Below are 24,957 nucleotides of genomic sequence, written 5' to 3'. Positions count from 1 at the left end.
GTGCATGCGAAATGGATTGAAGTGTTAAGACTCTTGGAAACGTTACTAATTAGATAATATGTTTTTTTGTGAGACAGTGATACAATTGTATTTCCAGAGTTATGTTTGAACAGCTTTTTTTTTTCTTTATATGTTATTCCTCCGAATTTTAATTTGGGTTTTTGTGGCTTTAAGCTGTCTTTTGAAATGTGTATGAATTTACTCATGCTTGTGTTACATTGTGTGTGTAATTAAAGTACAATAAGTTATTGCATTTCTATTCAGAATTTATATTTGTCATTCAAATGTCGTTCATCTTTGACACTTAAAAAGAACTACCAAAAAACTGCAAAACAAAGTATGGCGCTTCACAGTTGCAATTATTCCAAACTAGTCACAGTTTATTTGACTCTTATTCGGTGTATGTGAAGGGGCACATGCAAACAGGAAGTAAATATGGACCAAAACTGTTGCCAGTAAGGCATTTCTGTTGAAAGGATCTATAGAGGATACTTCAGGTCATCAGCTAGAGACTCCATTTGGCCACAACTTATGAATACGTTGTCTGTTGATAAAACCATGAATCTTCAGCATCTTATTGCATTGCGTCACCCTGTCGTCACATTTTGAAGTCACCATACATTTCTGTCCCTTTGAAGAGACACGAGTCCTGAAATGAGATCGCACAACCCGCAAGAGTATCACACTAATTGAAGTTGACAAAAATACGAACTGCGCCCTTTTGAACTGCTGACATTGAACAGGGTGGATTAGCCCGCGTATATTAACAACAGGTGACGAGCAGGAGTGGAACAGTGCATCGCCCGAGTCACAGGAGATCTGCTCCAGTCACAGATTGGAGTAAAGACAGACTTAAAAGAGAATTAAACTGTCTTCCTTCTTCTTACACACACACACACACACACACACACACACACACACACACACACACACACACACACACACACACACACACACAAAAAGGAACAGTCATGTTTTCGTTACTTATGTATTTAAAAAGCAATATATACACTTCACAAAAGCAGTTCAATAATTTAAAACAATTTCACTGACCTTATGAACATAATAAAAAGGCAAATAAAACCATCAAAGGGCAACATCTAAAAGACTCCATTGCTTTCAATGTTAAATGAAGTATTGGAACGTGGACTAGTGATAAAAGACACGAATGCAAACACACAAACAGAAATAACAGAAAATGTAAAACAAAAGTGGTTTATACAAATTGTTTTGAAAAGTGTGGATTTGGTAATTGTCTAGTAATATACAGTACATTTTTTTCATGTGCATAGCAAACAAATACTTTAACCTATGCTTGGGCAGTGTTCATACACATAACTCATGAAGTGACTTAGTTGCTGCTTTAATTAACACTGCTGCTTTTATTTTCATCCATCCATCCGTATATATACACACACACACACACACACACATATATATCTATATATATAGAGAGAGAGATCTATATCTATATCTATATATATATCTATATATATATATATCTATATCTATATCTATATATATATCTATATCTATATATATATCTATATATATAGATATATCTATATATATATATCTATATATATATATATAGATATATATATATAGATATATCTATATATAGATATCATGTAAATTAAATATGTATTACTTTTAATACAGGACAACTAAAAATTAAAATCAGGTCCATGTCATCTGTTGAAAAGGGAAAACAAATCCTGGTTGGAGCAACATAAATTATGACTATTATACAGCACTGCTGCGAAATACCAATATATACACTGTATATACTGATTCCAGAGCAGCTAGAAGCTTCCAGCTCCAAAACAGTAACAGTGAGAGACCATAAGCCTCCAGCCACTCAGCTTGTCCATCAAACATCATCTCAGGGTGACTCTCCAACAGCAGTTCATCTAACATTAGTGTGTGCATTCATATTGGTAAATGTTTGATCTTTCACTTTCAGCTAAATAAACAAATCGTTCTCCTCACACTCACCACCATATTGCAGTGAGATCATTTTTCCTTTCAAATGTAATGTGAAAATCAAAGAGAAAGTCACTTGAATCAAAAGCTGAGAGGCGCATTGTTGCCTTTAGTCTGAATATTGATGTCTTGATATAAAAGACAACGTCGGTGAAAAATGTTGCGTTTAGGCTGTGACGGGGTACAGACATCTGTTACAGGCGGGTCAGAGGCTGCCGATGTTGGGGAAGCTCTTGAGCTTCTCTGGAAAATCGTCTTTATAGAGCACAGGGTCCGCACGGTGCTCCACCACCTTCAGAGGCATCGTACCAAAAACGGATGCAAACTTGTTGATGCACTCAGATCTAGGGACGAAAACACAACATATTTACTACAAAAACACACTTAAGCAGCTTCTGATTAGTAAGGTTTGCCCAAATAGTTATTTTATTTTCTGCACTTTACTTATGTTAATATCTATATTTTCTGGCATGTAGAAAATATATCCAGTCATTCTTCTTGTATTTATATTTTGTACACGAAAATAAGAATTAAAAAATAATTAAGGCATAACATTCTTTTAACATAACATTCTGCTTTTTTAAAACTGTATTTTAAAAAAAAAAATCAAATTTTTGTTCAGATTTTGTGTACCAAATTTAAATATAATTTATATATGCATTTATATATTTAGAATAAAACAAAAAAGGATCAAACTGAAGACAAAGAGCTATGATAACTACTTCTGCACAAAAGCAAAGCATTATGATAGGTGCAACACACGCAACACTGCTTTAGTTACAGACAAAAACAGAGGAACAAAAAAGTTCTAGTTGTACATACACAAAAGAAATAAATAAATATTTTTTCCTCATTTCATTCATGATTTCCAAAACACAGTGTCATACCTCTCCACCATGTGCGTCTGATCCAGGGACAGCCCATCAATGGCAGTGCACTCAGGGCACTTGAACTTCTTCCTCGGGGTCACCTAAACAGAAGCAGAACAAAGTCACACCAGTAATGTCAGCTCACTCCAACTGTTTGTTAAACCTGAGCAGCCAAGACAGACGCGAATAAAACTGTCCAGTCTGATGAAATAAGTCTGTGACATCATACAAGAACTTTTGTTGAGCATAGCTTGCAGGAGAAAAAAAAGTCATCTCATCAGTGGAGTTAAAGAGAAATATGGCTTTCCTCTGTCTAACCTCCATCACATTCATACCCCCACACATGCCTGCACCAAACGCTCTGAACCTGTGAATGTGTGTGTGTGTAAGAAAGTGACAGAGAGAGGAAGACAGAAGGGGTTGGTTGGAGAGAGTGGGTGTTTTCTGAAGGAACCCGATATATGGGAGATATGGTGGGAGAGCGGGTGCAGGCGGAGGGAAGTTTGCAGCTTGTGATTTGATGGCAGGGTGTGCGTGAGCCCCGGTGAGCTTAGGATAACATACTCGGAGGGGGAGTGCCAGTGAGTGACACTGAGATAAGGGAAGGTTAAGGCTGAGCTTTAACTCGGGGCCCTGCACCTGGGCACAGTCAGTGTGATGGGAAGGGGGAGAGGCGGAGCAGTTGAAGGGTGAGAGCTGATCAAACCCAGAGATGCCGGTCTGCTACGTCAGGGTTCAGCCTCCCCCTGCAAGCTTAAAGCACCCTGGCCAGTCAGAGATATGAACGTACCTTTATGGGAGCTTTGCCCGTGATGTTAGCCACCAGGAAGTTCATGGCAATATCTTCACAGTTCATGTGAGCGTCCACCCAGTTCTTAATGTCTCCAGGCATCTTGTATGTGTACAAATAGTTGAAGTACTGGAATAGAAGCCGATTGAAAAGAACAAACAAACTAGGTGTTAGATATATACTGCAGATTAATGATGTACAATAATGCAGACACTATTTGACATGGTGACCCAAGAATATGTAGGAGGAACCACTGCACTAGAATTTGCTTTGAACTTAAATGGGTGTTTCAGTTTTTAAGTAGAAGTGAGATAACCTTGCTCTACCTCTGACACTCTGCTTGTCTATCACTATTACTAATACAGTACTACACATATCCAAAACAGAGGTATGCAGGACATTCTTAAATCCATTCTGCAAATTTAATTTTTAAAAAATACTATATTCAGATAAAATTGACCACTTCCTTTTAGAAACTGGTTCTGTGTGCATCATTACTCAGCACAAGGTCAAACATACAGAACACCAGTAATGTGTGTGAAAGAGGCAAAGCACAAGCAGCCAATTTTCCCCATGTCACCTTGTGGTAGAAGGCAGCTCCAGTTAGAACCATGGAGACCTCATTGGTCCACTCCGATTCATACTTCCATTTCCCCATTTCATGGTCCCAAAGGTGCAGCCGGCCTGGGTAGCCCACCAGCCTGTCTGGGAACTCCCTCCATACCTGCAGCAGGACAGGAAACAGATTGTCATCCATTTTCTTGTGAATTGAACTGAAGGTGATAAATGATGTCTGACACTAAAACATGAATGATTAAGCAATGTTTTAAAGAGTCTTTAACAATTCAAATTGAAGTCTTACGTTTAAAAATATATCCGAACGTTTTTGTCTAAACCAAAAAAAAATCTTCCATTAGAAGTAGCTTTTTGATTGGCTGAATTTCTCCTCAGGTTTGACACCAGCAGCCGGTCTGATCATCTGGTTAGATGGACAGCTCCCCTATCCGCCCTACAATTCCATGTAATTATCCTTAAACTGAGCACAATTTTATTAAATGGCTTCTAAATGGATTCAGGTGAGTGTGCCTGGCTAAGTGGGGCCCGACAGGTATGTGGGCATGGAAAGCATCAGCTCTCGACCTGTCATCATTTCTCACACATTGAACACGTTCAGCAGGCAGTCAAATCCCCAACCAGAGCAGAATGAGACCATAATCCCCTTGAATGACTTTAAACTCTGGGATCAACTTGAAATGGGTCCCTGCAAAACGTGTCGTCAGGGGAAAGAGGGAAAGAATGGTCAAGGTTAAGTTTTTTGGTTTTTTAAAAGAGGGTCTTTTCCTCACCTCGTAGCCAAACTGCAGTTCATCAGACGTCAGCATGATGATGTCATCATCGATCGCTAGCACAGCTTCTGTCTCGATCTCGTCGTAGGGGAAGAAGCGGTTACTCAGCTTGTTCTCTTTCGTCCGCACCACTTTGAGAGGAACACCGATCTTTGGCCAAAGAGACTCTATAGAAGGGGAAAAAGCAACCGCATTTATGGTAAAAAAGAAAATAATCAGCAAATAAAATAAAAACATTTGTTAATTACATTCCTACGCAGGTAAATATATACAGTATGTCACACTTTAATGTATTTTTAAAAGGCGCAGCAGCATTTATAATGGCTATTTATACATGTTGCTCAGCCTTTATGAAATGTGTCTGAAGTTGAGTGAAAAATTATGATATTATTAACAACTATAAGATTTTTCGAGCCTGTCCTGCCAGCGGAAAACAGTGCTCTGGGAGTCGAACTTCACTGACTCATATAGCTAAGCTAACCTCAAGCATGTGCAAATCTAACCACACTACAATTCTTCAAGATCAACAAAGTGTTTTTTCAGGGAAGCATTTCAAACGTCTTGGGCAGTGTCCATGGCACGGATTGTGGCAAAGACAGATCACACAGAATGTGTCCCCTCATTAATGGGGGAACTGGGAACTGGCAGCGTATAAGAAGAGCTTCAGGTCCTGCTCACCACGTCTGAGGTCTACTGTCAAAAGCTATTCTTGGTAAAACTGCTATGTTAAACGCCCAGAATTGCTTCTTTTACTGTCCATGTTGCCATCATCTCGTTTTTTATTTCTTAAGTTGGAAAGAGATGGCAGGAATGAGGGTATTTAAATTCTATTTTCTTGCAAACAGAAATGGAAATAATGCCATATTGAGTGAATAAAATTAAATAAAAAATCCTTTTCTTTAAAAAAAAAAAACAACAACAACAAAAGGAGCCTGTAGACACACCAAATCAAGGCATGGTGCGATTGGGGAACTCGGCCCTCATATTGGGCTGAGCTCCATGAGCCTGACCCGTCAATGGCCTCCAGTTAATTCTAATAGGTCACAAAGCTCCAGCCAGGCGCCTCCGATGCCTCTAATGAAACGGCAACTCGCAGCCACGAGGTAGCACTTAAAAGTCGTCTCATTACTTCATTACATTTGCCAACCCTTAAAGCAGCAGGACAGATTTAATTCCAGGTCCAAAACAGTCTGAATCTGAGTTTTAGCAATCAATTGGGAAAGGCACGATTGACGGTTGTGTACTTAAATGCCATATTAAGGTAAATAATCTGAGCAATAGTGTGATAAATAACAACTAATACGAGCTTACTATGACACAATGATGAACTACAACTGATGATGAACAGTAACGAAAGATAGACACCTAAACTTAGTGTATATACACACACAACTATATATTTTAGAAAGCTTCATGAACTTTCTTATTTTTTTTATGACAGTTTGTTACACTCACCCTCAGGAGGACTCTTGTTCTGGTTATTCCACACCACCAGCAGTTTAGCCAAGCTAGGCACCTTAGAGATTTCTGTGATGACTCGGAAGAGACTCTCAACGCGGTCGTAGGTCAGCACCACTGCAGTGAACCCAGGCGCTCTTGGTGGGATAAGTGGCAAGAACAGAGGGCTGTTCACACTGGACCACTTCTACACAAGATGGGAAACAAAGAAAATATATTAAGGCCACAAACATGTTTTTTCTTTCATCCATTTCATTCATTCTTTTTCATTTATGTGGAAAGCTACTGTAGAACTTCCCTCACGTCCTCCGCGTTAACCCCATCTGTCATGTTTTCCATGATTTTACGCACCATAATAGTGCTTCACTGCACTAATTTCCAGATTGTGTTTTTTATTATGGAGCAATACTCATCCAATAATGTATCTCTGGGGTCAAAAGAGGATAGCAAAAGCTTTCAGTCAGAACCAAGTAAGGGAGCCACAGGTGATTTTTCTGATGGCATGTGTACTAAATACTACTTCAAAATGTTGGTAATTTAGGTTACAGTGACACCAAATCCAGCACAGCTATTGATGTGTGAGCGCAAACAATAATGTTTTTGTGTACAAAGAATGTTTCCTCAAGTTAAATAAAAACACAAACTGGGTCTTTCATTTACAAGCATGTGCTTCTCAAACGATAGCAAATATAGGAGCACCAGGGTTCACGCTTGATAAACTTCATCAAAGGCTACACAAATGTTCCACCCTGGTTACAGTGACAATCTGAGCGGGGCAATGAGAGCATATCTAACACAGTAACTCTGTGGGCTTCTTGAAGTACATATAAACCCTGTTTCTCTTCTGGGCCAAGGTGATTATGTGGCTCCTTCCACAGCATCAACAGAAGTCTGTCAACAGAGACACAGCCACTGCCTTTTAGACAACATCACCAATAAAAAATAACTTTACTGTGGAAACTTCTTTGTGGCCATTCTCAAATTGTCAAACAAGCAGAGGGGGAAAATAATTAAACTAACACTTGTACTCAGCACAGATGCAATTAAACAGAATAAAGAAGTTAGAGACCACTTAAGTCATTTGTCAAACTAAATAAATTAGATGAAAAGACAGCCGCAGCTCATTATGTCACAAACAGATCTGAGGGAATGAAATGTGTTTTTTATACTTTAAACTGACACTAAAAGAGAAAAAAGAGGAATTTTATTTGGTTATTTGAACTGCTTGAGTGGTTCCTTGATATTTTAAGGGGATGTAGATTATGAGCAAGATAAAATGAAGATCTACAGAATAATCAAATTGCCTTTATCCATCTGTCTATCCGTAGAAAACACTGCTACTGAAACCAAACACATTTTTACATTAAATTACCACAGTCAAACATTAGTTTTATTTATGTAGACAGATCCAGAAGTACAGTACTGGTAGATTATATCTAATCTTTTGATTGAAAACTCAACAATGTAATCAAAGTTGCAACCCAAGATACAGTATCATCTTCATCAGTATGAGGACAGAGATGTGTTTTTTTTATTATCTTGGTTTTATTTCAGCCAACTGGTTTTCAAAAGAAAATTACTGGGAGGTTAAAACTACGGAGTTTCAGTTTTCAGGGTATTTAAAGTATTCCTATCCATGGATGGTGAACAGTGGAAATGGTGAAACATAAACATGTGACTCTGGTGTGGAGCGCATCACGTCCATCACGCAGCAGCAAGTGTTGGAGTGACATGAAGTTGCAAACTATTACAAACTACTTGTCGCCTGTTGCGTTGTCCCTCTTAGTGCATATCATAACACTGTATAGTATTAGAATGTAAACACCCTTGAAATAATGTTGAAATTCAACACTTTACCACAGTGTTAAAAGGCTGCAGAGAAGAGATTCAACACTTTTATCGAAGATAGTGATCAAAAAAGCCTTTTTTCGTGCCCAGACGCCAATCACCACAACCTTCCTTTTTAACTCCGAGATGCTTCGATTCTTGTACTGTAGACGCCTAACAAGTATGCCCACCACCTACAACTCCAAAACAAAAAGCAGCCTGTCCTTTATTCTGAACCCCACACACCCCAACCCTCCGAAGGCACAAGCAATCCTGGGAAATGTGCTTTCAATTACCAGCCTACAGACTACAGGAGGAGAGGGGGAAAATGTCTGCCTGATTTATTTAGTGCTCTGCGCAAGTTCTTCTCACCATCCATTCACTGAATCCATCGAGAAAACACTTCATCTCCTATCTCACGCTGGAATGGCCAAAGGTCTGTAGCCTGACACAATTAACCTCCTCTTGGTCTGAACAAACCTTGAGACCTGAGTGGGTCTGATGGATTGGGCTATGGGTTGGACACTTTGACTCAAGTGGACAATGTCAGGTGTACCTGCTGATTAATAATCTACAAACAAACAATTATCTTCAAACAGATAATAAACAGACAAGCATTGTCTGCTTGACTGTAAATCTATTACTCCTGAATGGCAAACATCAAACAACACCGCTCAGAGCACTGTTTGTTTACACTAACGCAACCTGATTGGAATCTTTCTAAACTTAGCAATTTAGTGGACCTACTTATACTAAGATAATTGTAGACATCTGACAGATGTGAAGATGATATTATGCATGCACACACATGCTCACATGGACCCGCCTCTACCCCACAGACTGTGGATGGAGGAGACTCTAGATCAGACCGTACTGATTAACAACTCCTGAGAGATGGTCGCCCAGCCAAGCTGTCTGCAGCCACAACCACAGGGATGCTAAACACACACACACAAACACACCATTCTTCACATCCAGCATACTCTCTACAAACGCATGACTCGTACATACAGGAACTTATTTTTCACCACAATGGAGGCATCCTCCTTGAGCAGAACTGCTGACACAACCTGGCAGCCTCAGAGCGAGCTGGGTGTATACCAAACTGTGACGAACAGCATGTGTGGCGCTTCAGAAAGACTGAAGAAATCTCCTGTCACTCTTCCACAGAGACTTCAATTTATAGGGCACAGGGGAGTGGGGAAGCTTTTGTGGCACTGTGAGCGTCTGTATGGTCAAAGCTCCATCCTGGATGGGTTTCATTCAGATTTCTGCAATAAAACGTCTTCTCGGAATACAATCAAGTTGCTCAATATAGTAGAGTACACAGACTGTATAGATGATATAGTGGTATGTTGGAAGATTTATAACTCAATAGCAGAAACTTCTAATAGTCTTGTTCAATGGTTTACAGTTACAAGTATTTGAAAAAAAGCACATGAACATCAGGTCTCCACAGTTACATACCACCACGGGTGGATTGTTCCACTGCTCATAAGTCCGGGCAGCATAGGGGTAGATGCGATCATTGATAATCTGGAGCGTTGTCAAACCAATAGCCTTCATGGAGCTGAAGTAGGCCTCCCAGAACCAGCGTGCCTATGGACAGATGGAACAGACTTCTTGAATTGTACCAGAAAAAAGACAAAAATAGGCAGGACTCCATATTGCACTAAACAATCTACATAAGGAATATTACTGCATATTTCTGTTCAACCTACACAGAGAAGCAGCATTATATAACTGCATTGATTGATTAAAAAACACACACATGTAAAAAAGAAAAAAAAAATTTCAAAACATGCTGCTTACAGGCAAAAGCTTATTTGTTTCTAGAATTAGTCATAATAACTAAAATTGTCAATTAAAAAGTTCTTGTTTCTTAAGTTATATGATCAATTATTGAAAAAATAGTTAAGGTGTACTGGGATGATTGTAATTTTAAGTACAGAATGAGTAGGTTGTAAACAACATTCAAAGTTGGACACAGAAAGAGGAAAATAAGAAGAAACAGGCAGAGGGCAGGGTCTCTGTTGATATAGAAACCTCCACAAAATGATTAGGAGGTGTTAGTCAAGTCTAAACAATTATTTAAGAAAATCCTACATGCTACCTTTTTTTTGTTTTTCATCCAACTGTTCATATGTTGTTAATGCTTATATGACTGTTTTTCAGTCAGTCACTCAGTTTATGCTGTGGAGTACTGTCAGAAGATCCCACCAGTGTGAAGTCATAGCTGTAAAATACACATTTTCCCCTAGTCAAAGTCTTTAAAGACAACTTTGTGGCCCTCTTCAGCCTCCTGACCTTTAACAACTCTTCCTCTGAAGCTCTCTAAAAACTATTTGGACTTTGTCCGTTTTGTTTCAGCAGATCTCTGATGTGAAAAGCAGACTTTAATGATAACTGAACTCTTAACCCACATCTTAACAATATCACATTGGTCGCTGTAATACTCAACTCGAACCGCCTCCATTCAAGGTTCACTTCATAATTTTATAGGACTAATAAGATGAAAAATAATACCTGTATATTGAATTGGTTTATCTGTGTTGGGGTTGAGATGCAAAGAAGAAATTCTAAATCAATGACAATTCCTTAGGGTTCATGAATTTTTTCACTTTTTATACCATAACATGAAAGTTACAATGGACGGCTCCACTTAGAGTCGTGCTACTGACCATGACGCATGTGTCCAGCCCCCGTGCGCCCTGCAGGCTCCTATTCTAGTTAGAAACTTCAAGGGACAGTTAAGAGGAAAGAGAACCCCATAAGAGTTAATGATGCTTCAAACAACACTGTCCCCTGTCAGGAGGCACCATGTTACACTGACCCGACTCCACCCCACCAGCTCCTCACTGAGCCACAGTTTGAGGAGAGGCTGTGAATATTCAAGTGTTTGTGTGCGTGTGTGTCGTTGTGCGTTTGTATGTGTGTAAAGCACTGAGCCAGATTTCTATCTCCTCCTATTGCAATGGAACAGCATGAACTGCATTACTGGCTTGTGTGCCTCAAACAAAGTCCATCCATAGAGGCGCATAAACATGTGACCGTTGCCTACGTCTCCCATGTACAAGTATAAAAACTGGGGTCTAACAACAACACAAAAACAGCATATATTTTCATAGGAGGAGTAAGGAGAATCCAAAAAGACTTTCTAATCTCAGGGGAGAATCCCAACAGCCTGTAAATCAACCAGTAATGAAAGTTTCTTTTCCAAGTGGGGGGGGAGGCAGAAAGCAAAATGTGTTGGCCCAAAGGCCCATAGCACCACCTTCCACCCTCTCCCAGCGCCTGCAGGAATTTTTATGAGCATGGAAGAAGAGACAGTTTTCTACAAAAGGAAGAGATTCCTTTTACGCCATCTTTCATTTCCAGCACGCCAAGCTTCGAGTCTACACTTTGTTTCCCTTTGTTCTACTGACGAATAAAGACAAGACCAAAGAAATAATACTGGAATCCAGGAAGAATTCTCCCCCTCAACACCCTCTTGTCATCAAAGGGACTGAGGTGGAGAGGGCCGACAGCTACAGCTTCCTGGGACTGCAGGTTACATCTGACCTGAGGTGGACTTGTGGCTGTAACACGACAGCCAGAGTGTAGAAAGCCCAGCAAAGGCTTTATTTCATCAGGCTGCTCAGGAAAGCTAGTCTGAACCATCGCACTCTCACCCAGGCCGACAGAAGACTGATAGAGAGCATCCTCACCGCAGGCATCCCTGTCTGGTATGCTAACACCACACAAGCAGAGAGGAAGGCTCTGCAAAGAGTTATAAAGGCTGTGGAGAGGATCACAGGGACGAAACTTCCCTCCATAGACTCTATGTATGTGCAGCACTGTCAGAAAAGAGCAGAGGGAATCATCAGACTCACTCCACCCAGTTCATTCTCTGCTCAGACACAAACACTGCACGTACAACCTGAGACACAGAAAGAGCGGACAGCATCATCGCCCACAGAACACGTTTTTCCACGAGCTTAAATTTCCAATCTGTCTGGACTGTTGGTCTAGGCACAAAATAAAAACTTTGAACCTTGGGTAGCAGCAAATACAGCAACTCTGACTAAGCAACCAAAATGTAAAGCTGCTGCAAATATTGAGAAACAATGCAAATCCAAAGAGTCATGTCCAACAAATCCTCTGCAAGCCAAACAAAATGTACGGTCTGATGTAACACTCATTTAAAACCAAAATGATCTTACTATTTCCTCTTAGTGGAGCGAGTACCCCTGCAGCACACAGTCCTTTGTTGTTAAACGTCATTAAAATACAAGGTCAAAGAGATGATCAAAACTAGTTAATATTACAGTAGTCTGCATCACTTTGTTTAACTCAGAGGAAGTTGTCAAGTGCCTGACAGATGATTCAACCTATAGACCAGAATTGGTGAGCTGTGGACAGAACCAGGTAATCATTAGTGTTTTTGACTTAATCAAAAACAGCAGTGTAACAAAGTCTGTTTCAATCATAGGAGCTGGGAATATTGTTGTAGTCAAGATTTATTACCACTTTACTTTTAACTGTGAGCAAAACACCTATATACTCACATACACAGACTAGTTCATAATAATAACCTCATCTCTCAGGTGTAAATCAGTACTTATTAAAAAGAGACCAAACATAAACTAGCAGGACTTTGGGTCTAGGACGACGACTGAGGACCACAGCTTCAGCATAGGAGGAGTCATGTGGGATTACAGTCTTGGTGCTAGTTAGAATCATGTTGAATTCCCAATGACATGGTGGAAAGTAAGTAGGTACAAGTAGTAGTTAATTGTAACAATTGAACTAATTGCAATAAAGTGCAATTTGTAGGCACTTTTACTTTACTAGAGTACAATATTCTGCTACTTACAGTACACTACATCTCAGAGCAAAGAAATATTATTTTTACTTCACTTTATTTAAAAGCTTTTATTTGTTACTTTTTTTTGCAGATTTTGGTTAGTTTAAAAATATAACTAATATTGCGCAACAAGCAACTAATTATTGATTATATTATTAGAATACATTAAATTTAAAAAAGTTTTACCAGCCATGGAATTGGTAATGCTTACAAATTGTGTCAATAATTATAATACAATAATATACTTAAAACAACGGAGAACAACACACACAGAGCCAGAGGGACTCCATCCTCTTCGCAGGTAGACATCACTCCCCTATATTTTCACGGAGCAAATAATTGTTTGCAGCTATAGTGGTGCTCTGAATCCCTTATAATGCTCCAATGCTAAGACTAGTGTAGTTTTACTCAAGTAAAATGTTGACTGAACTTTGAATTGTAACATCTACGGAGCTTTTGTGCCCTTATCACTACTTTAATTTAAGTAAAAGAGAAAGTTTAAGAGAAAAGAGTATTTCTTTCACCACTGAATTAGTTTGTGTGGTTCTAAACATTTTGTAGAGCAACTGTTGGGCAAAAGTTACCCGATGTGACTATGGGGTAACCTACACCATGTGACTATTTACACTTTGGATCTCATACTTAACTTTGGACAATGCAGGCAAGTCCTGCATTTGTGAAGGTAGGAAAAGAGAATATGAATCGCTCAAGGATATCAAATATGCATCCGTCAATTAAGAAAATGTCATATTTTAAAAAAAGATTAAAAAGCAACTGACACCCATCATCATCGTGGATGGCAGTTCAGTTCTGTCGAAAAAGATTGATGGAAAAAGCAGACTGGACTGAAGAAAAGCAGATGGCATTTACTGTAAAGGAGAGAAGAGTAGACCGTCTCGACATGTTCTATAAATCAGCTGCAGCCAGTGTACTGTTCTGCATGGTGGATTGCTGGGAGGATACAACAAAGTGTAACCCATTTTATATACAGTATGCTAATAAAATAACCGATTTGGCTATGTTAATCTAATAAAGGTCTGTAATGTATGTGTCTTATTTTGAGGATGTGACCACATAGACAAAGCTCATGGAAGTCAAAACACAAACATGGGCTCAGTCGTCTCACATAATCTCAGTTGTTTAGTATGTGGCCTTCTAAAATGTGACCGAAATGAATGCCATTACATCATCTAAAATTTGAAAATGAGTTCTGCTGACTACGAGTGGATGCTTAACTGTGGTTCATCACAGTTTGTACTGTTCTTGCCGGATGAACTAAAACTGCACTCCTTGCATATCAAAATAAGAGCAAATTAAAAACACACTTAAGACTTTAACAATAAATCTTCTTTGGCGCTGTAGTTTTTTGATGATATTACAGGTAGTTCTCTGGCCTCCAACTCTGGAAAGGAGTAACTATATTTTTTTAGGAAAACCTTAAACTATACTAAAAAAGTAGGATATAAGTTGTTGATTATATGGATTTTCCTTTCAGCATTTACCAGTGGCGGGCCATGTTTTTAGAGCCAGGCCTTAAATGAGTGCCTTATAGTCAGCATAACTGGCAGACTGGGGGGGAAAATGTCTCTGGAGTTACTGTCACAGACCGACACACTCAATACCCGACCCGCGGAGTCACTCCACCAGTATGACGCGAAAAAAAAGAAGAGGAAACTCTGCACTTAAACAATGCGCGGGGCCCGACCCACGAAGCCACTTCATCCACCTGTTGGACGGCCGCGCGAACGCTGTGTATGATTAAATACGACTGCACATGTAAAAAATAAGTTACATAGCCAGCAATTCACTCACCACATTTCCGTAATCCTCTGTGTGAAAGGTATCATCAGTACACAAGCAAGTCATAATCCACCAGCAAGGTAGCTTTTTGGTCCTAGGTCGAAGCTAGAAGTTTCAAGCCTTTCCTGAGACGTCCTCCATGAGAAAGGCGTTGCCATTAAATCCACCACCAAGTCTACTCCTTCAGTCAGAGTATTAAAAAAACACACTAAGCAAAACTATATTGAATTGCTTCGCTAAATATGTTTCAATAACGTTCTCCTTCCTTCTTACAGAGTTCAGCCAGCTAGTTTTCTGGTAGACAGTCACGGTGCCCCACTGACCAATCACAGCGCATGTTAACGGTCACGCGGGCCCTGTGACCAATCTCACGTCCAGGCCTTTGTGAAGGCCCTTTCATGTATTTTAACCAGGCTACTCTTACATAGAGGAAGACAGGTGAAATGTGATTGGATAAAAAATGCTGTTAAACAAGTCCCAAGAAGCCATACAAGAGGCCTGAAGGAGCAGAGGAACAGATGAAGTCAGCTGGGTAATGAGAAAATAATAGGCAAAAAATAGTTATAATATATGTAGTGTATTTGTGAAAAACAATTACATTATAAAATAGTTATAACTTTTAATTATACAAAAATAAAAATTTAAAATTATTTTTTTATTATAAAATAGCTGTAACTTTGTGATTCCGTTTAGGCCTTCAGAGAAGGCTAAGAAGGCCCTGACGGCCCGCCACTGGCAATTACACCTAGAGTGTTCCTCGTTTTAACATTTGTAATCACAAAAGTCAGACCACATGGAAACACAGACAAACACATCATGAAAGCAAAGGCTGCTGAGCCCTCTGTTGGCAAAACTAGTGAATTGCATCAGCTTAACATAAATCAATGTTTAAGCTTTTCTGCTTTAAGAAATCCTATTAATGTTTTCTCACAGTGCTACTGAGTTAGCAGAGCGAACCTTTTTGGTGTAATCCAACCCCGAGCTCGTCTCTGAGCCCTGGGCCCAAAATGTCTGTTTGGTCAGTATAATTAGTAAATGGACTAGAGTTGATACAAGGGAATGAGGAGCAGCTGAACTGCTACACTTCTCTCAAAGCTGCTCTCACTTTTGTTTATTGTGGCTCAATGCAGATATAAAAAAAGTTGAGTCTTCTGAAAGCTGTTTAAAATCTAGAATGAGCACATATTTGTTTTGGCTTCCACTGACTTGCTTTGTTGGTAAAAAGGTAAAGGCACATCTCACACATGACATGCAAGGAATCTATCCTTAGTAGCAACACTTCTCACTTCAACATTTACCTAAGATATATTTACTCTTCCCCACATTACCTGTCTTTGCATCTCTTCAACTTGTCTGTGAGGAACACTCTTTAGGATGGTGTACATCTCCGACAGCTTCTCCTCTGGGATAACCACAGATGCCCTGTGCAGAAACAGAAACATTCAATTTGTAAACCAAAAATGTCAGACTGTCAAATTAGTTTTTCAACTGTTCAGTAACTTACCTTTTCCAGTCGAGTACTTCAGAGAACGGCAGAATGTAGGAGTCAGCAAGGATGACGGGGACACAGCCAGCTTGCAGCACATCACTCAGGGCAGCCTGTCCCAAACGCGCCCCCCGCAAAACTACGCAGAATGAAGACTCCTGTGGAGACGCATGGGGAGCATATTCTTCATGGGACATTTGATTTACCATTGGATATACAAACTAAAACCATGATCTGTTGACTCATGTTCACCATTAGAGATGTGTTCTAGACTTAAAGAACATTTTCAGAAACTTTAACTGCATTAGTTTGAGTTGCTGGGTTGTTGTAATTTATCCAGTATTTATTATGTCTATAACAAATACTGGTTGTTGGTGACTGACTTTTTTTTGCTGTTGAATTTAGGAAAGTAGTACATTTCACAACTAAAGTGCATCTTGACACTGTTTTAATACAGCCGTGTGTCCCACCTGCAGGATCTGCGGGTAGTCGTACACCTGCCCTTTGGAGCAGCGTTTTCGTGCAGAGGCGGCACCCTGAGAGAGGTTGCTGCACTTGTCCAGGAGGAGCAACGCTTCTCCATTTTCTTCCTTCAAGCGCTCCAGTTCAGCACGGTACTCTCGGTGGATAGCAGTTTGAGAAGACAGAATAAAGTAGCGCCGTGGCCTGAGGCAATGGAGACAGGAGATATGCAGCCGGTTATTCTACTTTTATATTGTTGACTTTAAATTACTCCTCGATCAAGACTAGCCGAAAGAGTATTGATGAACCACAATGACTATAACTGATTCGATCATTACGTTCTGTTGTTGTACTTTCTGTAGAAAAGTTGTTGATGGATAACTTAAGTAAAGTTACTGTGATCTAGTCATGACATGCTACACAAAAAAAGAGGTGTCAAATGTGCTCACCCTGGTTGTCTTTCAGACAGGTCAACATCCGCAGAGAGAGGGCTGTAAACTGGAATGCTGACATCATAACCTTGTCTGTAGGTCCATGTAGAGAAACCGCCTCCAGCCAGCAGCGCTCTGAAATAAATGTCCCTTGATTGTAACAATGTTTCAACACTTCAGAGATTTCAAAAGACATGAACTGCATGAACATCATTTAAAACACAAACATGAAATAGCTTCCAATGAAAACTTGTGCTACCAACAATGCTAATGTAAACAGAGAGAAGGGTTTAGAGCCCTGCTTAATATATTCCATGTAGTCTACTTGATGTTGAAAGGCACTTACGTTTCTGTTCTATTCTCAGGCAAGGTGAATATAAAGTGAAAACACACTGAGAGTCACACACCTGGTTCTGATGAGGCTCCATACCAAATTGACTCCAGCTGAATGAGCCAAGGAAATTCCTTGCAGCTAAAGATGGTGTTCATTGCCTCTAGGATGTTTTAAAAACCAGACCTCTTCCATCACTATAGCCGACAGGAAATCTTGAGACACAAAAGGTCTTAGCTGGCAAATACAGCCAGATTTGAAACATCTCAGGCCTCTTGAGAATATGTTATATTGGACTTTGAAAATTAATTTAATCTAACCAGGATTTATCTTTTTGAATTCTACCTACACGAGGGAAGGTGCTGACAAGAATCCATTAATCTTAACAACATGCTTCCCTTCTCTCTGATGTTGTGAATAAAATGTGTACTTTTAGAAACACTTTAAATATATCAGTTTGATGGCAATGTTTTGTTTAATTAAATGTAGGCATCAAACCTATCCTTTAAACTAAACATGAGATCAATAATACCAATATGTAATTTTTGTTAAGCATATTTCCATCTCGATGAATGCATTCTTTAATATTAAGATGACTTTCAAGAGGTAGGGTAGCTACCTGTCTCTGGGCACATCCAAAGCAGTGTTGTAGTCTGGAGGGCCTCCAGGTAACATGTTGAAAAGTAGATGATTCATCCCTTTGTCCCATCTACCAAAACATACACAATATTAGTGCTGGAGGAATACATTAACAGATTTGAAAAGAAAGTTGAATTAGTGTTTTAAGCAATTATCATATCAAGCGGTCACTTGTATTGGCTTTTTTTTATGACTTGCTTTTTCTATTTTATTGCACTGTTCATTTTATTTTTTTAAAGATATGTTTTGAACATCACTTTTGATACAAATTTCCCATAAAAAATGTAAAGTTTCTGTCTCACTCATATACATTGTTAAGGTTCCATAGACACATATTCAAGGGATTAAAATGCTACAAGAGAGAAATTTCTACTGCAGAGTTGAATTGGATCAAGACAATAATTATTTTCTAGTGTAAACTTTTACCTGGGCAGCATTGCCAGAGCCTGGGCACTCTCTCTGATACGCAGGGAGTTCTGGTTCAGTACATCAGCAGATGGGATGAAAAGACACGCCCTGGTGACATCGTCAGTGTAAAAGTCACTGTCAGAGATGGCACTGAGCAGGTCATTGTACTCTCGAGAAAGTCCAGTGCTGCTGATGGGAACCCCCAATTCATCCACAAACTTCTGTAGTGGGTAGATGTACACCTAAGAAAGAAAAAAAAAATCAACAATGGGGTATAATTTCAACAAGGAAACACTACAAAAAAACGGAAACGATATGCTTACTTTGTGTATGCTCATTGATGCAAGGGTTATTTTGAGAGACAGTTACCTTGATTCTGTTTTTAGGATTGTAGCCACATCTGTACACGTCAAAACAGGTGTGCATGCGGCAGCTGAGATCCCCCCTCTCAGGAATTGGACTGGAGACAGGGAGGCGGACCAGAGGGGCCTCGTGAACACTGCGCTTATCAAGGGTCCAGTCCGCTGCGGACTCAATGGAGTGGGGCCAGAACTGAAACATCCCGGTGGCGATGAGGCCAAGCAGCACCACAGAGAAGAGTGTGATGTAATAGATGCGGTGCTTGGTTTTCATCCGCGGGATAAGAGCAGGGCCCCGCGAGCTGTATTTCCCTGAGGCATACATGGCTAACAGACTGACCAGAAGATCGACGCCAGCTCCTGTACACCATGAAGTAGTTTACAGCCTAACGTTACCCTGGAAAGAAAAGGTAACGTCATCGTTACTTCAGAGAGTGATATACAATGTTACGACCACGGGTCCCCCCAAATCTCAGTATAAGTCAGCTCACATAACTCATTCACACTGAAGGGTTGTTTACATTACTCTGATTGCAATGCATTTGCTGTCGACTAGTTACGATACGATACTCAGGTCTGCCAATGAAAGGAAGACTAAATATCTACCAGAATGCGAGGATGATTCCGTCACATTGATGAGGTCACTATCTTAATTGCAACGGCGATGAGGGTGAATGAAGAAAGTTGACTTGGCTCACCGCAGCTCACGTAGGAGCTAAGCTAGCTAACGATAGCTAAATAAACCAGCTGTGTAAACGTTCACGCTAAATTGACTCACTCGCGTCAACTGAATTAACTAAACGTGATAAAACCACAACAGAACAGCACAATTCAACAGTTATCGAGACGTCAGTAACTCACCGAGGCACCAAACGAAACGGGATTTGAACCGTCGGTCTTAATTCATGTCCACGGTGAGAAAACAGGCTGCACTTGTAAACACAGAGCTAACGTTCACGGACGGGCACCTTTCGGTGGAATTAGGAAGTAATTCTTCTTCGCTTCTTTCGTGACTCGAGAGGTAGATGCTGTGCTGCCCTCTGGTGGGAGTGGAGGTGTACTGACACGTGGTTTCCCAGTAAAGTATTGGACAGTAATAGTGTTTATTTGCTCATTTTACTTGTCATACGTTCATAATTAATATCATTATTTGCATTTGTAGTAGCTTATGTCTAAAATCAAATTTTTCAATTGCAATTAAATCTAGAGTTGACCCAATCTGGTCCCCAAGGTGTGGTACTGGTGTTATCAAATGCTTACCATCCAATGTTGTTTGACTCCTTTGAGGCTCAACCGTAGTTTCTAAAAGTGATCAAAAAATATGGTACAGTCATAAAACCTATACTTAAATATAGCTCAGAACAAATCAACAGCTGTATTCAGCAGTCCTAAAACACATTTACAACTAAAGCACAAACTCTTTTTTCAGGAGAGGTTTATTTGGCAACATCTACTCCAAAGTACAGTCTTTCATGTATTCATTGTACTTGATATTACAAGTCAGTAGTCAAGTTAATAGCTTAAATATTTCTATAACATACATTATCTTTTAGGAGAAACTCAACAAGTATGCTCCTATGATACTCTTATTAATACACTAAGGCTAAACGGTATCTTAACAATTTGTAGCAGTGAGGTAAACAATACGACCCAGAAAACCTGAGACATTAACTACAATTTGTGGCTCATTTAAATAGCAACCATCAGAACGCAAACAACAGTACATTATAACATATGATGAAATAGATATGACAGTAATTCTAGTTATTTTCATGGTTTGTAGTTTATTCCATTACAGGCAGGGCAGTGAGGGGGAGGGATTAAATACATTCTCATTGCGGGGCAGGAAAGGAGGGGAGGCAAACCAGGTAAACAAGGACAAGACATAGTTGAATTCTTCTTTCAATATAGACCAATTTGTAAATCTGCCAATAGTTTGAATAAATAACTTTCAGATTAACTCAATACTGATATCTTTTAATATATTCATCATCTCCTTATTGTTATGTAGTTGTTTTCCGGCTTGACTATTGGAACTCATCTTTTTTTTTGAACATCTGCATACATAATTACACATAGAACATGGTGCTGTACACATCATGGTAGGAAGTATTATAGTGCATTCTTTCAGCAGTGTTTCAGTGTATGATCGGCTGCAAGCAAAGTTACCAAAAGTAGGAAACTGATGGCTCAACCGTAAGTGTATCTGGTGAGAGTCTACTGGGACGGGCAGCATGACTTGAGTTGTGTCAGACTATAAACTGGCTGGAACGGTCTGCGGTGAGTAATCACAACAAATCCTAATCCAAATAGAGAGACTGTGCAGATAGATCACTGTGGTGACTCCAGGCTTGACGATGGCGCTGCACCAGAGGTCACTGTGAGCAGGCTGTCACTCTGCAGCATGTCTCATCACCATGAGCCATTTGTAAAAAGAGCATATTGTCACCATGCCATGGCAGAATGTCAAATACTTTTCAACTCGGGACAGAAAAAAAAGCTGAAATATAGAACTCCTCACATTTGGGGAAAGTCTAAAAAGTTCCCCACACTGTCCCTAAAAAACTGAGATTAAAAACCACTAACATCAAACCAATCTGTTGCAAGAGCAATAAGGATAATAATACCATCAAATATAGCAATAAAAGTGATAACAACATTAACGGTAATAAATAATGCAAATTGTGAGCCACCTGTGATATGGAAGATTGTATGTAACGTACGTGATGTTTGAGCCTATTCATTTATTCAGTCCATCAAGGATGTTTGAGATGAACCACGTTAAAGGGAAGCAAACACCTTGACGTCCAAGATGACTCCTTGAGAACGAGAGAGATGAAATCCTGGGAAACCTTTTGAATACACAGTTTGGTCCTGTTTGGTGACCCAGGTGTTTTAGAAGCCTCTATAATGTTTGAGTTTATATATATATTATGTCTGAACACGTGTAGATCTTATTTACTGTGACTCAATGACAAGACATTTCTATACCAGCCATGCTACCATGAAATGCATAAAGCATGCTTAGTCTGACCTGGGCACATTGCTAAGAGCTCTCCAAAGAGAAAGGTACAGTAGTTATGAGACTAGGACAACTATTATTAGCAAGTTATTATTATCATTGGTTCAAACCGAAGGTACAGAGGTTGTGTTTCCCAAATGAAAGCCATGGCAGTGTTTTAAGGTCAGGATAGCTTTTTTCCGTGGTGTTGCTGTATAACAGTCTACATGGGAACCAACAGAATGAGGAGGAGATCATGAACTTAGCCTGTGTTTAAATAAAGCAATATCCATATACATATACAAAACTACATCTCATAAATACATTTGGCATACAATGTATTCAATTTTTTGGCAAATATTGTGGGGGTAAATTAAGCTAGATGATGTGCAAGAGTATCCAAACGTCAATCCAAGTGGTTTCTTGACATTTTCTCTTTAAAAATAAAGACAAATAAAACCTTCATGCACTATAAAGAGTAACCAAAAGACTCAAAAACATCCATAGGCGTCTGTAATAACTTTGTCACAATCACTACATTTTTAAGACACATGAATTCTCACCAATGTAACACACTTACTTGCTTTCTCAAAGTCAATTCTTTGTAGACCTGAGGAACATTTCATAATGTCTTCTCACTTCTATTGATTGATGAAAATGTCCATCTTCACATTCCTGATTTGAAAAAATAAAAATGAAATGAAAGCTGGACAAAGTTTCCGGAGCTGCTGAGGGTGCAGGTAGTTGTACAGGACACCAACCCAGATGATGTGCCTGTGCTAACCTCTTCTACAGTGTTAGTTTTTGAATACCTGCTCAGTTAAGTATTCTCCCTATGATTTACTTAAGTTGGGGAACTGATGTAATGCTGAGGCGTCCCTACGTGGGTGAGACGACATTGTTTTGGAATGGCATTGTGAAGCTACAGTTATTTATATTCACCCAAAAGCAGTACGGCCCCCTGGCATGCAGAGAGAGGTATCTTTTTTTTCTTAGTCATTGCAATAGTGTGAAAATGCTATAAACAGCGTTCACTGGTGACACCTGAAGAATGGAAATAGTTTGTGTGGTCCGTCAAGCTCTGTCATTGGCTCTCTGATGAGTGACTGCATTCCGTCGCATGCACGTACTGTGATATGTTTTACATTTTAAATGACTGGACCTGTCAATCTAGAGCAAAGGACATTGGAGTCTTGGGAGCACACTACACCATAGATGATAGTGTGTTCTCGTCAGGACAGTGGCATGGGCTTGATGTTCGTAGGGAGTGCATTGCCGGCAGGGCGCCCTCGCCGGGGGAAAGGTCGTTGAGCTCCTCAGACGACGAGAGAGGGAAAGAGGGTGACAAAGAGATGCCTGAAGAGGGGTCAGCAGATCCAGCAAAAGTGCGTGGGGGCTTGGGGACTAGGTTAGGCTCTAGTGTTGCTCTCGCCAGAAGTTGTTTGTCATCCAACGGCTGTCCATCTACAAGACACTCTCCGTGTCCAAAAGAGCCCCGACCTGACTCGGACTCCCCGTCGGACAGCTCCAGAGGTGGGGAACTGCTGCCGTCCAATCTGAACAGAGAGTCTAAGTACTGGGCGAACTCCAGCACTGCCTGGCTGGGGTTTCCATTGGATAGTTGGGGTGGAGCAGTAGAAAGTGATTTTCTGGTCTCCGCACATAACTGTTTCTCTGCCGTCTCCACCTCCCAATCTTCATTATCTCCATCCATTGGTCTCAAACCAATCTGCGGGCTGAGGGGAGCGATAGGAGTGGTCCCTGGGCTGTAGACACCAGGCATCTGGTGGGGATCACCATCAGGAAGCATTTTTCGGTTGGCGTTAGGCTCTGGTTTGAAAGGTTGAGCCAAGGCGCTCTGATTTAGCAGAGCCGGGGAATGGTTTCCACTGTAGCGAGGTGTGGCGGGAGACAGCCGCATGGGGTAATCCGGGGTGGATCTGGATTCCTGTGGGGTAAAGAAGGGCCCAACCTCACCCAAGTGCTCTGGCGTTTCTTGGCAGAGGCAGTCGGCAGCCAGTAGTTCAGTACGGGAGCTGAGAGACGGGTTCTCCTCGGGGATCGGGGCATCCAAAGAGAACGGGAGGCAACTCAGCATTGGCGAACCTCTTAGCGCAGCTGAAGAGCGTCGAGAATCCAGACTATATAGGGATTCTGCGTCCGAGAGACTCTCCATGACAGCCAGCGGGGCTTTGCGGTCCCTCAGCTCCACTGCCAGGCGCTCCCGCGCTCCACGCAGCACTACAGGCACTGGAGGAGGAGGGCACTCAGCGAAACCATCCAGAGATATTTCAGACTGGGCACACGAACTAGAGGAGAGGAGAAGAAGGGGTTGGAGTGTAGTGACAGGGAGAGGAAGGGAGAGGGGATTTAAAATACAAGACAGGTATGAAAAACGGGTCAAAACAATGGAGGGTTAAAGAAGAGAAAGGGGAAGGTGTTAGTATGTAAATCATATCTATATTCTACAGACTAGGTGGACACCAGAACAACATTACATAGATGGAAGGAAAAGGAGAGAAAAGGAGCGACTGGGATTCCAGGAGTGTATCCCAGCGCTCTTGTATTAGTGGCTAATACAGGAGAGGAAACATCACAATTCAACCACGATTAGGAGGAGTTCAAACTGACTAAACCAGAGGGGGCGAGCTGGGGACAGAATACTACCATACGTTGCAACTGCTCTGTGGTCAGACAGCGTGCATGCGTGCATGAAAAAAGGGAGCACATTATGCAAAATTAGTATTAGCATGCATTGCTTACCGTAACAATGGTTTTTGTCTTGTTTTTTTAAACCAAAAAGGAACAGACAGAAATGATGATTTTGAGAAAACAATAAAGTAGCAGTTAGTAGCAGTAGTACTGTTTAGTATTGGCTAGAACATACATATCTCCATGAATATCCCTAGTGCACGAAG

The 24,957-nt window shown here is 40.4% G+C and overlaps 2 protein-coding genes across 3 annotated transcripts in view; both read right to left on the bottom strand.

Moving 5' to 3' along the window:
- Window positions 1-1,637: 1,637 nt before the first annotated feature.
- Window positions 1,638-20,032, bottom strand: ext2 (exostosin glycosyltransferase 2). The gene is made up of 15 exons (XM_068602938.1): window positions 19,900-20,032; window positions 19,049-19,435; window positions 18,698-18,921; window positions 18,252-18,341; window positions 17,320-17,436; window positions 16,879-17,074; window positions 16,427-16,566; window positions 16,251-16,344; window positions 9,744-9,875; window positions 6,447-6,636; window positions 4,992-5,158; window positions 4,226-4,369; window positions 3,646-3,774; window positions 2,874-2,956; window positions 1,638-2,330 (listed from the first exon to the last, which is right to left on the bottom strand). Exons 2-15 carry the CDS (start codon window positions 19,361-19,363, stop codon window positions 2,192-2,194), a joined length of 2,160 nt encoding a protein of 719 aa, XP_068459039.1. The 5' UTR covers window positions 19,364-19,435; window positions 19,900-20,032; the 3' UTR covers window positions 1,638-2,191.
- Window positions 20,033-22,535: 2,503 nt separating this feature from the next.
- dagla (diacylglycerol lipase, alpha) overlaps window positions 22,536-24,957 on the bottom strand; it is a 28,849-nt gene continuing 26,427 nt past the window's right edge. Inside the window, exons 20-21 of one of the 2 annotated variants that reach the window (XM_068598947.1) lie at window positions 24,803-24,820; window positions 22,536-24,348 (exon numbers count right to left, since the gene is read on the bottom strand). In XM_068598947.1, the coding sequence (XP_068455048.1) occupies window positions 23,244-24,348; window positions 24,803-24,820 (1,123 nt within the window). In that variant the 3' untranslated portion in view covers window positions 22,536-23,243. The remainder of the gene's footprint in view (window positions 24,349-24,802; window positions 24,821-24,957) is intronic. The other variant, XM_068599627.1, reaches the window with a different exon arrangement.

The sequence above is a fragment of the Clinocottus analis genome, unplaced genomic scaffold, assembly GCF_023055335.1.
Source record: "Clinocottus analis isolate CAN_PGR_092001 unplaced genomic scaffold, fCliAna1.0.p SCAF_1, whole genome shotgun sequence".
Lineage (NCBI taxonomy): Eukaryota > Metazoa > Chordata > Actinopteri > Perciformes > Cottidae > Clinocottus > Clinocottus analis.
The sequence above is the reverse complement of the archived record's forward strand: the minus strand, read 5'-3'. Positions and strand labels throughout refer to the sequence as shown.